The 17540-nt window shown below is 40.9% G+C and overlaps 1 protein-coding gene across 1 annotated transcript; it reads left to right on the plus strand.

Annotated features, from left to right (window-relative positions):
* The first annotated feature begins 2057 nt into the window (after positions 1–2057).
* fgf24 (fibroblast growth factor 24) lies at positions 2058–16820 on the plus strand. The gene is made up of 5 exons (XM_015975686.3): positions 2058–2320; positions 2486–2522; positions 6971–7148; positions 12695–12801; positions 16405–16820. The coding sequence occupies exons 1-5, from the start codon at positions 2286–2288 to the stop codon at positions 16672–16674; spliced, it is 627 nt and encodes a 208-aa protein (XP_015831172.1). The 5' UTR covers positions 2058–2285; the 3' UTR covers positions 16675–16820.
* Positions 16821–17540: the final 720 nt, after the last annotated feature.

Here is a 17540-nt window from a genome sequence, read left to right on the forward strand (position 1 = left end):
CAATGATGACAAGAGATAAAAAGCACCACTGTTAACACTTCTTTAGACACCAAACCAAACTCCAAAATGTAGTCCTTCACAAGCGTGCAGCCTCTTATTGTTGCTAATGCTACATTAGCATCGTACTCTCGTTACTAGTTTTTCACATCACTCCCTGAGAGTTTTTTATTGGTTGATTGCAGACCAGACTCATGTTTTCTGGCACTGCTTGAAACTGTTGAAGCCTGACTTTAGTCGTGAGGGTGCTCAATAAGCTGTCACTGAGGCGGTCACACCAAATAGCCACAGACTTGCAAATCACTCTCACGTTCATCGTTTATCATCACGGTTCTGTTGACGATGAGGGATTATAGGATGGTGGAAAAGCACAGTGTGTGTCCTGGGCTTAACAGCATTTAAACTGTTATCACTCTGCTTGTAAATCAAATGCCAGGTCCCTTCTTTTTAAGATGACTGTCAGTATCAAGCAGCAGCTCAAACCTTTCCAAAGTTTGTTTTTTCTAAAGCATCATTATTTTTGTATAATTTGGTGATTTTTGCCATCTTTTCTCTCCCTGAGGCAGACCGAATAATCACTCTAAATGGGACATTTTCATTTGGTTGGCAGGGATTATTAGTGTCCTGGTGACAGGATCAAGATTTCTCATTGAATCAATGGGTAAACCCACTTAATGCCACTTTATCCTGCAGAAATCCTGCAGCCTGGTGATTTAACTTTCTCTTGTTTAGTTCTGAAGTTTTATAAAAGAGATACAACTCCACTGAAAACTGATTTCTATACATATCTGCTCGTTATTTCCCAGCAGCAGAGCAGCCTTTGCAGTTGGAGAACATAATTTATGTTTGTGATTATTTAGAACGATTTTAAGTATCAGAAGAAGGAATCCCGAGGATTGATGGCACAATAAAACCGAAACACAATGTTTGTCTCCCCTCCCTCCCTCTCTCTCTCTTATTTATTTCTTTAACTACAGGAGTGATGTGGACTCTACTGCTGTCGACTCTGAAGCGCTCATAAACAAATTCGCACCTCTCTTGTATTTAAATGTGAGATACGTTATAGCACATAACTGAAGAAAAACGATCAGCATGTGAATGGTGTCTGTGAGAGGGGAGGCCAATCCACAAACCCACAGAAAATAACTAGCTTCTGCTGCTTCTCCTTTGATCTCATCTGCATCCTGCATCAGTAACAATATCACACAATCATTCTGAAAAAGTTAAACATGTCTTGTAAAAAAACTTTGTTTTTTAATCAAATTATTATATCTAGAGTTTCATATTTTTAATATAATTTAGACCAAAAAAAACAATTTATTCTCCTTGATCAGGTTGTTCACGCTGCGCTTTGATGCGCAGATAGATAGATAGAGAGAGAGAGAGAGAGAGAGAGAGAGAGAGAGAGAGAGAGAGAGAGAGAGAGAGAGAGAGAGAGAGAGAGAGAGAGAGAGCATTTCCAAGCTGATGGTTTCTACAATATTACCCTATCAGGTGCAAACCGCTGACATGTTTCCACCCACCAACAACCAAAAAGCCTCTCCGTGCCCAAATCTCCAGCCGCAGACGCACAAACACCACACACAGGCAGTGCTACGCCATCATCAGCTTCGAGCCTCTCCAGGGATCTGCTGCTGCTGTCGCTGAGAATTCCTCACTCCTCTTTCAAAAACACACTTGGATACATTTATCCCCCGGTGGTGTCTGGTTAGGACCATCTTTTTTATTTTCTGTTTTATTTTTCATCAGCAGCTTTTGGCAGAGTGAAATGATCAGTGCAAGGTGCAGAATCCCCCCACAGGTACGGACGGAGATGGGGAGCATGTGACCTCTGGACGACAAGGAGTGGGGTGAAAGTTGATCCTCAATTTAAGGATGCATTTTGAGAAAATGGGATTTTTTTTTAAATATAGAGAGGTCGCAAAGTGAATCCGTTTCACGCTTGGCATACGTTTGTGGACAACTTAAATCAAGAGAGGGCCGGAGAAGAATGAGCAGAGAAAATAGTTTTTTGGGATAGTTTTCCCAAACAAGGAAGCCCCAAATGTTGCTCTCTGTAACTCTGCTGCTGCCCTGCCGTCACCTTTCCTTACACCGGGATTCGATCTCTCGCCTACCCCCGGAGTTGTGTGCGTAAAAGACGCGCGGCGGCGCGGAAGGCAGAGCGACAGAGAGGAAGAGCGGGGGAGTGAGAGAGACAGAGAAAGAGAGGAGGGCGATTTCTTGAACCTTTCCCGGGGCTCCGAATCTGTGGAAGCAGGTGTATTTCAGCCGTTTTTCTGAAAGCCATGATGTCTCTGCTGCCTTCGAGGTTCATATACCTGTAAGTGCTCAACGCCTCCGCTGGTTTCCCCTCAAACTCATGCATTCTTACCAATAGAAGTCGCCAAAAACTACATATTTATTCGTTGCTGTCATGCAGGTAGTGCATTTATTTTCTATGTAATTGCCTGTGATTCACTCCCCTCTCTTCCTTCTCTCCTCTTAGGTGTTTGCACTTTCTGGTACTCTATTTCCAGCTGCAGGTAGGTCTGCACTCTTCTCAACTCTTGTTGTTTTGAATTGGATCGTAAAGAAACGGTGCCTACAGGTTACTTTAGGGTGCTATCCGTCGCAAATGAAGCGTTTTAATTTGATTTGAGAAAACTGTGAGGAAAAATCGATTCATAATCTGAGTCAAACAAAATAATAGATAGAATAAAATAATAATGAACTGGCAGGATATAATTAATCTGCTGGAAAAGAAGAAAACAATATTGATAAGAAACGTGTCTTTAAGGGTTTGACATTATATGATTACACTTTTCAGTTAATAAACAGGATTTGTGTCATAAATATTCTGGGATTAATTATTTTTGGGCAGATAACTCACTTTGCTGCCTTGCTTTTTTATTAGTTTTGTCTCTTTTGAACAGTAATTATTTGCAGACATCCCTAACAGATGATTCGGCTGCTACTCTGGTTCCCTTCTCTCACGCACCCACTGGTCTGCTTTCAGACATGTTTATTTTAAACACTTGAAGCTTAATTATTCATGTATTTTAAATCTTACAGAAAAAAACTGAAATAATTGGTCGAACGTTTGTTTGAATATCCATCATTAAAGCAATTTATTTAATTTTACAGTTTTAGTTCAATTAGCGAAGTTTTAAGACAATGGAGGAGGGAATGTTTGTATTATTTAGAGTTTTTAAATTTACTGTAGGTTTCAGCTGCTCCTGTAAAGTAAAAATAAAAAAAAACATTATTTTGACATATTTTTGATTAAATATATGAAAAATCTTAACATAGAAAAATAAGATATTTTAAATAACCTCTTATTAGTGTAAAAGAGGGTTAAAATACGCACAACGTATAAATTTCCCTTATTTTGCCAAATATAACGTGCATGTTGAGTTTTGCATCTCAAAGTCAGATCATAAATAAAAAGTTTTTAGTAAGCCAAGCAGACACATTGGTTATTTAAGTGCCAATAGGAATAATAAAAAAAATGCAGTAATCTTTATTCTCAAAAGATTGCCTCGTTTTGCACGTCTTCATGTTGCCGCATGCAGCTAATGACACTCGCATGTCAAGATGTTGTTATAATTTAATGAGAAGATAATGAATTAATCCCGGTTGAAAGATTTTGCACCTTCGATATCGGAATATGTTTCAGCGTGTGTGTGTGTGTGTGTGTGTGTGTGTGTGTGCGCGCGTGTTTTAAACCAAACCTGTTGTTTTAACAAGATAGCATGGCATATCTTAAAAAGATGCAACAACTGAGATTCCTTAGCACAGCCGCCTGTCGAAGATTTGAAGTGGAAAACATATTCGTTTTCATGCTGCTTCTTTGAAGAAAGCAGACATGTGATAAAAACTATTGTCACTAGTCACCTCAGCCATGTGCTTAGGCTTGCCTCTCCACTGAGACAAAATCCAACTGTCTACCAAACACACCTTTATGTTTGTTTAGAGAGGGGAAGATTTGGGATAAATCCCTCAGCAGCTCTGTGAGGCTTTGCTTTGTTGTGTGCTGTCTTTTTCTCGTACTTGTCAGCTTTGAGGTTCATGTTTGACAACAGATGATGCTGATGAAGAGCTTTGAACACATTTCTGGGTAGTCTGGCACGAGCTGCTTGCTGCTGGTAACGTGTCTCGGCTGAAACCGGTATGCAACGTTCTCGTTTCCTGCAGTGGTGACACCTTTTAGCCTCATTTGTTTTAGCCGTTGTGACTGTTGCTGTTTAACTGACAACACACTGGAACCCAGCATGAAAGCTTTTGATGGGCTTGACTGGATGGGGTGGGGGTGGGGGGTGATCATGTTTTGCTAGAATGTGTTAAATAACCTTGGGGTCTTGTTCTCAAATGAGGGGCAGACCTAGCCACAGATCAATAGGCGGATTAGTGCTGCGTATCGGTCTGCCGTGGCAAAGAGAGATCTGAGCAGTCGATCTAACCCTCGTCTACAGTCACAAGCTTAGGGCAGTGACTGATTTCTAGACAGAGCCAAGGTGTTGAAGGGGCCTAAGGATTGAGTCTCTGCTTTTTGCAGATGATGCGGTCCTGTTCGCTTCATTAGACCGTGATCTCCAGCTTTTGCTGGAGCAGTTTGCAGCCAAGTGTGAAGCAGCTGGGACAGCTCCTCTAAATCTGAGACCATGGTCTTGCATCGTAAAAAAGGGTAGAATGACTTCTCCGGGTTAGGGATGAGGTCCTGCCCCAAGTGGAGGAGTTTAAGTATATCGGGGTCTTGTTCACGAGTGAGTGAACGTTGGAGCATGTGAACGATAGGCGGATTGGTTCTGCGTCTGCAGTGATGCGGGCGTTGCACCGGTCTGTTGTGGTGAAGAGGGAGCTGAGCCGGATAGCGAAGCTCTTGATTTACCGGTCGATCTACATCCCTACCTTCACCTATGGTCACGAGCTTTGGGTAGTGACCGAAATAATAAGATACAAGTGACCAAAATTCGTTTTCTCCACAGGGGGTCTGGGCTCTCCCTTAGTCCTATGCTTCTGCATCTGTACGGAGACACACAACGCCATTATCTGTCCTTTCGAGCCTGCTGGAGAGCCCTCATAAGGGCAGACAGAGTCGAGCCCACTTTTCTAAACATCCGTCGAATGAGACAGAGAACGCAAGCTTGTGACTGGTCAGGACAACGCTTTCGTCAACAGCACCGCCATTGCGATGGATGGATAAAAACTCTTGAGTTATGATCTGTTTGAGTTTAAGATTTAGTGTTTGGTTGTTGTTTTCTCTAAGCTTTGCAGAGTGGCCTTTTAGTGTTTTGTTGTGTATACACTAAATGAAATATTGAATTTAATTATTACTTTTTATCAGCATGTTCCACTAAACCTAGATGCTTATTTTTAACATAACGCATAACGATGTGTATTACACTTTACATTTAAGCAACTATGTTTATTTGAACCAGTTGTCATAAATGAAGTATATTCAACATTTCATTTTGTAGAGTGTAGTCCACAAGACTCGATCAAGGTAAAAAGCAACAATGCAAAATACCAATTTTAGTTTAAAAAAGGAAAACACCTTTTATTCAGAAATCCCCACCAGATGTTGGCCCCTTAAAATCAAAACTGGTATAATCATGTTTCATCCTCATTGTTTATACTGTCCAAAGCCAAAGTTCTATCAGTGCATTTTCTAAATCTCATCTGACACACAAGCTGGATTTGAGTCCAGGTAGATTCCCCGAGGTCCCCATTTCAAGTCTGAATGTGCCATAACAAAAGAAACCAACCCTTCACATTTCAATAATTCAGTGTGAATGTTGCCTAAAGCTGCACCTGCAAAACCTGTTGGGTATTTTACTAATGCAACTGCACAAGTTAACGCCTTGACATGCCTTCAGTCCTCGTATTTGTTTATTTTGGTTTGCTTGAAAATGCGTGGGCCTTAGCTAGATTTTGGCATTGTTAGAGAACTCAGATTGGTAGAAAACATTCTTGGGGTAACTTGTATGACATCTAATTTATAAGAGGCAGGTCAGCAGCCTAATACAGGATTTCACTCGGATTTGGAGAAGCTGTTTATCTTTTGTCTCAGATTTAAAGGATTTGTTCACACAAAGCCATCATTTCCCATCACATTTGCTACATATCATTAATATACAGAAGTTAGATTAACAAGGACTCTAGGGATCTAATGCCTATGTAATTAGCCACCTGAGTACACCACATAAAAACCAATTACTGTGCAATTACCACACCGTACAGCTGGGAAGATGAGATCTTGGCATGGGCTGAGATTCCAAGGGCTTCTGAAAGTATATGTTTCCTTTTTCACATGTCAGTGCATCGTTGCTTTTCTGAAATGCCACTGAAAGTGTAATTTCCTCAGTTTTATGTCTGGTTTTAGTTGATTCATTAAAAGTCCAAGGGGTGAGACACCGAATGCAGCTTTATGCAGTTTGATACAGAAATATATTTCCTGCAAGAGAGTCTTTGTGATGTAAGGTACTTCTTTCCCAGTCTTGTCCTCCGCCTGCTGCATTTTCTAATTTATGGGCTCTGCTTGGCCTGCAGGCAGATATTTGTTTGATGATAGTGCAACAGGTCTGGATGCTTCAGGTGTATAATTGCTAGTGGCTTGGTTACTTGTGGAAATGGAGTACAGGTTACTCAATAATGCTTGAGGCACATTAGTGTCACAATACAAAGCAGCACAATGTTTCTCTGCAGGATTTGCACTTCTGTTGGGTTTTTACTCAAACAGTGACTTCATTAGTGAGCCTTGTTAGCGCCTTGTAAATGCAATGGACATAAAACATGAAAGCAAAGCAAAAAAAAAAGCACTAAAATGGTACTGCCACAATTTTTATATTATCTCAGTTTTTTTAAGACCCTGAAGAATTTTTATTTATTTATTTTACAAAGAGCCCATAATAAAACCAGCAGAACACATTACTATAAACACCTGCGCTGTGACGATTTTCATCTTGTGTTCCTGTCTCACTCTTCTGTGCAGGAATCCCAGCAGAGCACTGCAGATTTCCGGTTTTACATCGAGAACTACACTAGAAACCCAGACGACCTGAGCCGAAAGCAGGTCCGGATCTATCAGCTCTACAGCAGAACCACGGGCAAACACGTCCAGATCTTGGGGAAGAAAATCAATGCCAACGGAGATGATGGGGGCAAGTATGGTATGGGAGAGTTTCTGTGTATTTAATTTAGCTAGTCCCCACCTCCCACCCCATGAGATGAAGGTTTTGACTCTTCCAGAGGTTTTAATCCTGTCTGTGTGCCGTCATTGTTTGAAGGTGTGTTTTTTTCCTCTGCCCTGTTTGTTTAGTGCCAGAGTTGTGACTTTTGGAAGCCACTCATTAGCGATAAGAGTGCATGAAAACCTGTTGACGTTGATGACCTTGCAGACGATTTTTCCTGTTGTTTACACATTTGAAGCCATTATTTAGGACTCTGATTTCATAATCTGATTAAATTTATAGCCTAAAAAAGGCCTTTTTTTGTTTTTTCAAGCTACAAAATAACATAGCCTGTTGACTTATTGAGATTCAAACACGTGAGAGTCAAACAATCCTTTAAAAGATTGAGTAAACAAATGATAGGAGGAGTTTATGGACGATAAAGTTGATACTTTCTTTATAACATTTAAAAATTTTTTAATATGAACAGCTATCAAAGGCATCTGGAAGGTTTTGCTCTGAAAAGTCCTCTCCACCTTAGATGTAAGCGCTTGTCTCGGCACAGACCTTTTCACTATTCCAGAACGAGTAAATTGATGGTCAGTAAAGAGCTCTTTGATGTAGCCTTTGCTTTGCTTCCCTGCAGATATGTTGCTCGTAACAGCTGACTCACAGTTCTAAAATTGCCGGTCTTGAATGCCTCTGAGTGAGTGTGCTCGGTCACAGATGCGCAGGGGCGAAGTTTCCTCGGTGCTTGTTAGAGCTTGAGTGGAAGCAGATCCAATTTTTCCCATGAGCCTTTGCCAATTGCACCACCCCCCGCCTGTCCCTCACTCCCCCCCCCCCCCCCCATCCAGCTGCAGTACCTGGCACCTGTGAACTCCTTTGCTCTCACAAGTATGAAAGTCTCGTAGAGTCTCACAACATAAGGCCAACAAAACACCAGAGGAATAATTTTGCACTTTGTTGCGAGGTTTTATGGCTGCTAATTTCTTATCTGTACATCTAAAGAGGGGCATTATAATTCTTTCTTTTTTGGATTAGTGTAGCATATTTATTACTTCTAAGAGAGTGGAACTGCCCTCTCACTGAACAGTATTGTAACTGATGCTTGTAGTCCAGCAAGAGCAGATGGTGGGTCACTATAAGGCTTTTTAACTGATAAAAGTTAAAACATGGAATTAAGACCAGCGTTCTCAGCTCGACTTGACAGGTGGCCTCTTGTTAAGGTTAATATATGTCTGTGGCCCACATTTTTCAGATTGCACCAGTGCACAAAAAAGGAAAATGCAGCCAACAAGGAGTGCTAAAGCATATGATCGCTGCTCAGAGATATGCAATACACTGTTGAGGATTGACTAATGTGCTCCAAGTTTTAACCGAGCAGTCCAAGACTTTATTCAGACTTTAATGCTTTAGTAATTTTGTGTATTTCTTCATGACAAAATATTACATAGTTTTGCATTTAAGAAAAAAGGCTATTTGGCAGCTTAGAATCTCTTGATAATAGAAGATATCAAGTCAAAGTAAATTGGCCTGTATTTATAGAGCACCTTCTGGAGTTCTGCAACCCCCCAAGGCACTTTACGACAGAACATTCCCTCACCCATTCACACATGGTGATGAGCTACATTTTAGCCACAGCTGCAATGGGACACACTGATAGGAGCGAGGCTGCTGTACACAGACACAAACGGTTCCTTCGACCACCACCACCAGGCGGGGCAACGACTGCAACACACTGAGCAGGGCTTGAACCGACAACCCTCCAGTCACAGGCAGGCACTTAGAGCCCTAGGCCTTTAAAAAAATGTTTGAAAATGACATGCCCACACTTTAATGAGTATACTTATGTAACCACAAGGCCTATTTGATTGCGTTTGGTCTCATTTTAAAGGAAAATCTGTGGGATTTGTTGAGATGTGTAATTATTAGTAGATGTGTTAATGATTATGAAATTATAAATGGACATGGAACATTGTAAAAAGGTAGATTTTTATTTTGCCACTTGAAAAAAATTTATTTCAGGATGAATAGCTCTTTAGGAAAATGCAGCAGTAGCTTCAAACATCAATGCATTTATAGTCCTTCATATTGACATTAGATGTACAAATTTCGAGTTTGATAAAGTGAAGAACAACAGTTTTACAAAGGTTTATTTACAGACACTCCAGGCGCAGTCTCTCATGGCAAATCTGTGCCACGTGGATTTGGATTGCAATAGCACTTCTTCCACAGACTAGTTTCTGTTGTCTAACCTTTTAGCCGTCTTTGTTAACATTGTAAAGTCATTCAGTGACAAAGGTTTTATAATGTTTTTGAACCAGTGCGCAACAGGCATTGGCTGAAGCTCCGAGTAAATGTAAAAAATGTTGCATAAGAGTATCTCCGGATCCCATTGGACAATTTTGGTGATTCCATCTCCGAGTAGAACCTCTGAGCCAATAGAATCACTTGTTGATTTATCTTTTTGGGGGGGTGGGGTTGCGTGGGTGGGGGGGTTGCTTTCGTAAACCAATCACAGGAGGAGAATCGCAGTAAACCAGAAAATAACGGGACTTGGCGCCGGAAGACGCCGGAAGTTTGAAAACAGTCTCCAGCAGATAAAAATAGCCCAAAACAGTCATGAATCTGCTCAGTTTGACGACTGGGACATAGGATTATACAAACAAATTGATTTTTTTTACTATAACACAAATTATGACCATAAACCAGCAAAGATAAGACTGAATTGACACTTTTGACGTCATGAAGTTAGCTTGATGAGTTTTGCACATAGATGGTAATGGTACTGTTGCCATTGTTGGAAAGAGGAGAGTCTGGGCTTTGATTTAAATGGGTGCTGCTGTGGATAGAATGATGTTGCATTTTCATTACTGGATGCTTTTCTTGATCTGAGTAGTTAGCATGTTTTTACAACTTTTTCAGTTAGTGGCTTGTTGTTGCTTATTGATGACATTGGTTGTTGTTGAGGTAGAAAAAATGGATTAAATCATTTAGATGAACCTCTTTCCATTACATACGTGTGCAGATGTATACACTGGTTAATATTAGGCATGCTTTTGATACAACTTTGTTACTGGAAGTTACCTGGATCCAGTGAAGCGGAAAGCAGAAAACTCTGGAGCATTCAGTGACTCCACCCCCTAGCCAATCAGCATCCAGAGTCACGATGCCTGCCCGACTCAGCCTTGCCAGGTACCTCAATGGGGCAGGGACTAAAAATTGGGGAGAAAGTAGGAAAATACCGAACCGTGCCCTTAGATATAGTGGTCAGGCCGAGCCGCATCGTTCTGAGTTACCTTTACACTGTGAAAAAGGATTTAATTCTATTTATCTTAAATATCATCCACCTATTAATGGATTTCCTTAAATTAAGAGTTACCAAGTGTCTAAAACACCGTTAGGTTAGTGAAAAGGCCTGGAGTTTTTTCATATAAATGCACGTATTAGAGTATAAAACACAACTTTCTTTATAATCACACACATCTTGATGGATTTTGTTCCTCTGAGACCTCTGATTTGCCCAGACTCTTCTTGCCAGTGACAAAACCAAGTCGGTAAAAATGTGTCTCACAGCAGGAGAAGGAATTGTTATCTGCTCCTAAACTTAGGATAGGTCAACTACTTCCCACTTTTCTCCCAAAGTTTGATTTTAGTGTGGGAGGTTGCTTCTGCCCCCGAGCCCATCCCATCCCTTCCCCTATTCCTTCTCTGCTCCCTTGAGCGCTACTGAATGGGCCTGTGTGTTAAACAAATGGATCATCTTAACTTTTTGATTGAGTGAGCACAGACTAAAGGGAACTTGAAACCTAATCCTGAGGGGCACATAACTGCTGCACAAATGTTTGGCAGATCTCTTTGCTGGGCTAAGAGCGAGCAGAGACAAAGGCAACCTTGCAGAGGTTAACGTTTGGGATGGGAGCAGGAGTAGGGTGTCGGGGGAGCTCAAAACAATAAAAGGGCCGTCAGGATACGTCCTTAAGTGGATTATTGCTATGTCAAGCTGGACTGACAATGGCATGGCAGTTTGATTTAAATATGTTATTGGGGTTATTATGTTTGTACACTTTAAAACTGTTTGAATTACTTCTTATGGTGGGATTATTTATTTAATCGAGCAATCTGTAAATTGTATGTATTGAAAAAAAGTGAGTTTAGTAGTCTTTAGACCAATATTTCTTTGGGCTCAAACTGTTGGTAACCAGTTGCAGGCGCAAAACAGGGAATTAATAACAAGCAAAAAGAAGACCTAGAAAAACTAAAGGAGTATTAAAAAAACACAAAAGAGTTGTTAAAACAACAGGGAGGCAAACCAAGGTGGTGAAACAAAGGACTATTTAACTGCAGAGAACTTGATCATTGAGTGGAAGCAGCTGAACTTATTAGCCAGATGAATTGCAGGTGTGACAGGCAGCGTGAACCGCAGAAAACCATGAAACTGTGTATGAGAGAAAAAAGAAACATCTTAATTTTTATGAATGATGAACTAATAAAACCAAACCAGAAAACAAAGCACAGCTGTGACAACCCTCTGAATTAAACACCTTTGTGTCAAAACTGCTAATGCAGTGCAACATTGGTGCAAAAGAATTGGAGATTTTCTTGTCACAATTGAGTCATGATTCAGTTCAGTTTATTTATATAGCACCAATTCACAACATCAGTCATCACAGACACTTTACAAAGTAAACTTCCAACCGAATCTACTTATCAGTGCATTGAGTTCAGCTCATTTTGCCAGTCAGTAAAGTTTCCTATATAAGGAACCCAGCAAATTGCATTGAGTCACTGACTAGTGTCACAGTCTTTACAGCAATCCTCATACTAAGCAAGCATGCAGCGACAGCGGAGAGGAAAATTCCCTTTTAACAGGAAGAAACCACCAGAGGATCCTGGCTCAGTATAAGCAGCCATCCTCCACAACTCATTGGGGATCGAGAAGACAGAGCAGACACACACATGCATGCACACACACACACACACACACACACACACACACACACACACACACACACACACACACACACACACACACACACACACACACACACACACACACACACACACACACACACCCTGTTACAAAAAGTTAATATCAGCATATTCTCACCATGTTTGTATGTGTTTGTTACTCTGATTTTGTTTAATTCAGAATGTCAGAATCTCATTTTTTTAAATCTCCAATAGGTCATTGGATTTATTGGTGGCTGACCCCTTCAAAAGTTCTAGATCCTTAAAATCTTTTGAGAGGAAATTTGTCGCCAACAGAGATCTTTAGACTGCTGAGCATATTTCCAGTTAAGCTTTAGCTTTTGGTCTCGACTTTAAGGGCAAACCACCAAATAGTTCCCAAGCACAGCCACCTGCAGCTCCCCGGAGGATGGGTCAAATGTGAAGATGTGTTTTCACCAGTGTGTGATGATGACTAATGGCACTGTAAAAATGTATCACAGCCATAAAGTTGTGTAGTATTTAAGTATGCGTGCACTCCCAAGGTACATGTGACTTCAAGTTTACAGTTTCTTTATTTTTATTTTTTTCAGCTCTTCTTGTCGTTGAGACGGAAACTTTTGGGAGTCATGTACGAATAAAAGGAAAAGAGAGTGAACACTACATTTGCATGAACGAGAAGGGCAAAATTGTTGGAAGGGTGAGTCTCTGATATGTTCCTATATTCTTGTTAAGAAAAGCTAGTGAAAATAGAGCCATTGCAAATCAAAGCTTGTATTAAATACCAAGCTCTTGATCCTGAGTGCATTTAGCAGAATGTCAGATTTGTTATTGCCGGTTGTTTTTGTACACCCTAACAAAACCCTTTTGATAACTCACAGCCATTCTTCCATTACGTAATCGGCCTACTCCTTTGACACTTGATCAGTCAATTACAGACTGCAATCACCACAATACATTGAGAGACTAATGGTCACTTAGGAGGAATGCCGTTGCAATTATATCATTTAGTCACACCAGGTGGCCACAAAAGCAAGATGACTCCATGTGGAGCTGCAGGCAACCATTCATACGTGGAAAAGAAGTTTGAATCTGAAAACAAGACCCGTTAAAGCTGTTTTAGTGTTCTGTAAATACAAAGGTTTATCCTGTACGAACAAACATTAATTCAGATCTCAATTAATTTTTCATATATATTTTTTAATTTTCAGAATTTTTTTCATTTGATCTAATTGGTGCACTTTCTGTTTTTTATGTTTTGTAAGGGGTTGGGCTCTCATAGTATAAAAGTGAAATAATAAATGACAAAAAAGTGATTAGCATATATGCCGAGTGCACTTATATAATCAGACTCATCTAAAACAAGCAAAAAAAAAGAAAAAAAAAAGAAGGAAAAACAACTTTCCAAACTGTTTATAGCAAATATAGAATGCCCCCCAAAATGCTGCAATAAGCCTAATTCACAGTAATTATATTTTGAAGGTTTTGGAAAATTTTCACATCATTAGATTTCACTCTTTAACAATAATATCCTGTAATCTGACCACTGTATTTTAATAAAAAAGTAAACAATAGAAAAAACATCTGAAGTATGGCGATAGATGAAACATTAATGTTCCAGAGCGAATGGAGGCAGTACAAGAGTTGCGTATCTGTTAGCCAATCAGAGGTGAGATGTCCGAATATCACGAATAGATGAATAGATAGAATTGATGAGTATGACTCCAAATCCTGCCGTTTTATGCCCCCACTTCTCTAGCTAACTTCTACTTCCTGAAACAGGGTCGTCAGACTTTTTTTCCACAGAGAATGATGCACGAGCAAGGCCGGATTAACCATATGGGCAACTGGGCAATTGCCCAGGGCCCACGGACTTTAAAGGGCCCAGACCCTTTAATCTCCCGCTTTATATTAAAGTAGGGTGACCGTACGTCCTCTCTTCCCCGGACATGTCTACTTTTCACTCTCTGTCCGGGCGTCCGGACTGGGGGTTCTTGATGAAAATGTCCAGCTTTTCATCCAGGAGCAGGGACCGAATTATGGGGGAGCTGGATATCCTACACATCCAGGGAAGCCGGAAAAAGTTTTCTACCTATACTACATCATTTATGGACTCTTTTGAGCAGAGAGCACAGAGAGCGGCACAGCCCTGATCATTGTGGCACAGCGCTCTGGGCAGCTGCGTCCAGCGCACGGTCCATTCTCAAAGTGGCACAACCAAAAAACTACAACACACGATCGTTCATGTCCGTACATGTTCTCTATTTTCTGTCTTATTTGGGCCTGAAGCTCTCTGCTACTGCGGAGCTCATCACCTGTGCTGCGGTGATTTCACCTCACTGACGCAGCATCGAAACGCGCTCTGCGCTTTGCGGTCAGGAGATCCCTTTGATCTGCTCATAGTAACTGATGAGGTGAAAAAGTAAGAATGCAGGCAGCAGTTTTTCTGGAGAGTTTAGAGGAGATGCAGGAAGATGAGAGACAGACAGGACAGGAAATAGTTAAATAAAAACAAGAAAACAAAACAAAGTGTTGAAAAGTAAAATGTAGGTAGATTTATCTCCACTACACGTTTTATAAAACAATAAGTTACACACATGTCATATTTATACATCTGATACAATTCAGATCACATTCAAAACTCAGTCACACACCCAGGGCCGTTTCAAGACATTTTGGGAGCCAAGGCAAAATGAACCCCTCCCCCCCTATACCTGGGCCCCCAGTAGCCTCTGTGTAATTCATACCCTGTCCAGGAGTATTACTTATACAGTGGTTGTAAAAGTCCCTCAGACATTACTGACATGTTATCAGATGGAAAACTAAATGATCAGACATGCTGTCTCATCTGCTGATTTTCTAAACTTGCAAAAAGTAACAAAACCATGTGAAAGCCACTATTTGTGGATTCTCTGAAAGTTTCCATGGAGAGTGGGACCACTTATTTTATCATTGATCCTATCGTCTAATCTCACAGCTGAAACAAGCATCCTTAATAATCTGTGCACAGGAAGCTTACCGATGCTGTAGTAAAACAAAAGGTATAATAATTTATTATTAATAAAACCTTGTTGCAGCACTAAAGCAGAAAAATGAGATTTTTGCAATAAATATGCTAAATATTTACATATGAATTGTTTTAGAGCCCTTTTATTGGCAGAATCTGATATTAATGCAGTTCTTACAAAAAATGGGTCCCAACGTGGTTTGTGTGGCGTTGCCATAGAGTGACGTCATAGGCACAGATCCCCTGTCCTCTTGTTTGGAAATGGAAATATGGTCACCCTATTAAACAAACTGTCCACCCGGGCTTTTGCGCTGCACAGAGACGCTTCGCTGCCTATGACTGAACGTCAGTTGAGAGTCAGTCTCATGCAGACTGACCAATGAAGAGAGGGCCTCAAGTTAAGACCCTCTCCTCATTGGTCGGTCCACACGAGGTGGGTCAAAGGTTACCCTGAGCGGGTTACGTGATGTCAGGCAATCAAATATTGAGTATATTTACTGCATATTACAGTAAAATATTCTGTATGTGACCACATTATGGTGATCCTTGGGTCGTGATGATGGGGCCCTTGAATATTGTTGCCCAGGGTACAACAAAGTGTTAATCTGGCCCTGTGCACGAGGCCCTCGTTCATACTAGAGACCACAGCAGATTTATTGAAATAACGTGTGTATGGCGTCCTTAAGATAATTTATTCAAGGATTATGACAGCTTTGTATGAAAAAGTAGCTAAAATAATTGTAGAATGAGCTTCATGTTTAAGGGCATGGATACAAATGCCAACGGATTGTTAATCTAACATGGAGGAAAACAAAAGACAAACTGATAAAATACATTTAAAAGGTACACAGATTAAAGAATAAAACCACGGCTCTATACAAGCCAATTTAGTTTTTTCATTATAAATGAATATTTTTGGGAAGACACCTTCAGTACCAAAATTCCCACGTTTTGTCTCCTGTTTACCTTTTGTTGTTTGTGTCTTTCTGACATCCTTTACTTTAATTTTGACACAAGTTAAGCTTAGTGAAAAACTAATAAGAAATTCGACTTTGGTTTAGAGTTATCCGGCATCCAGCCAAAGCAGAATGCGATGCCACCGGAGGGGAAAGGAAATGTACAAAGTTGCAGGAAACTTTTGAACTCTCAACAATAGAGAATAAAAACCCAAGCAGGTCATAATCCACCAATTGTTAAACTTTTTCCAAAGTTATCACAAGGCTGCCTGGCAGGATTTGTTAGAAGCCAACGTGATGCTGTATGTTAATGATTAACGTCCACACTTTTCTCCTTCAGCCCGATGGAAGGAAGCAGGAGTGTGTCTTTGTCGAGGAATTCCTGGAGAACAACTACACGGCTCTTGTGTCGGCCAAGTACAAAGGATGGTATCTGGGCTTCAACCGGAAGGGGCGGCCCAAGAAAGGCTCCCGTACCACGCAGAGGCAACAGGAAGTCCACTTCATGAAACGCCAGCCGAAGGGTCGGCTGGATCCGCTGGAGGAGTTCCGTTTCACCACAGTAACTAAGCGGACACGAAGGGCTCGGCGATTAAAACCCAGGAACTGATGGGACCACTGGGACAGCACTAGATGTCCTCTTTGGGCAGGGGAGTGAAACTGAAAATGTCAAGCTTCTTAAAAGAATCCCCTAAAGTCTTCACCTCTGTACAAGAAAAACGAACAAAAAGTCAAAGATGTTTTATTTTTGTATTTCATGACTCTTGGATTCTCCTGGGTTGATGTCATTGTGCTCATTTCTCTGTCGTGTTATTTATACTGGATAAACTAAAGGACCTCCGAGAGAACTCCTGTCGCTGCTGTCCTCAGCTCGGTTTGAACTGAGTCGTACATTCTTTTCGACAATGGGAGCTGAAGCAGGAGCTGACGCAATGTTATAAAAATCAGCCAACTAGAGATTTATTGGAATACCTGTCGGTTTTTGTTTGTGTTGCCCCTGACAACGCGGATCCCATACTTTCCACTGGAATTAGACACCATGGAGATGAAGCGGAGAGAGGCGGCAGGTGACACTGTGCTGCCGGGATAACTGTGTAGCTTTGAGTGCAATATTTTACAGGTCTCTTTCTCTTTTTCTCTGTCTCAATACGTCTCGTTCCACTCGTGGCTCCTGGAATGTGCTGAAACCTCAAAGTTCCGAGTGTGATCTCCATGACATTTCCATGCAGCCCTGTGATTCAGCTGAAACACGACATGCTTTGACTAGTCAGACACCCACTGTGGCCTTAGACCTGTTCAAACTCTAAAAGAAAACAGTACAAACAAAAAACAACAGCTGATGTGATTTATAATTCCACACTGTCTTCCAAATTCATCACACTCGGAGAAGAGCGGTAATCCCTTCTTCTCCTTTTCAATCAGCTCTTCCTCACAAGCTCTTTCAGTTGATGATGATTCTTCAAGTGAGAGCTTGCC

This window comes from Nothobranchius furzeri, chromosome 1 (genome assembly GCF_043380555.1).
Source record: "Nothobranchius furzeri strain GRZ-AD chromosome 1, NfurGRZ-RIMD1, whole genome shotgun sequence".
Taxonomy (NCBI): domain Eukaryota; kingdom Metazoa; phylum Chordata; class Actinopteri; order Cyprinodontiformes; family Nothobranchiidae; genus Nothobranchius; species Nothobranchius furzeri.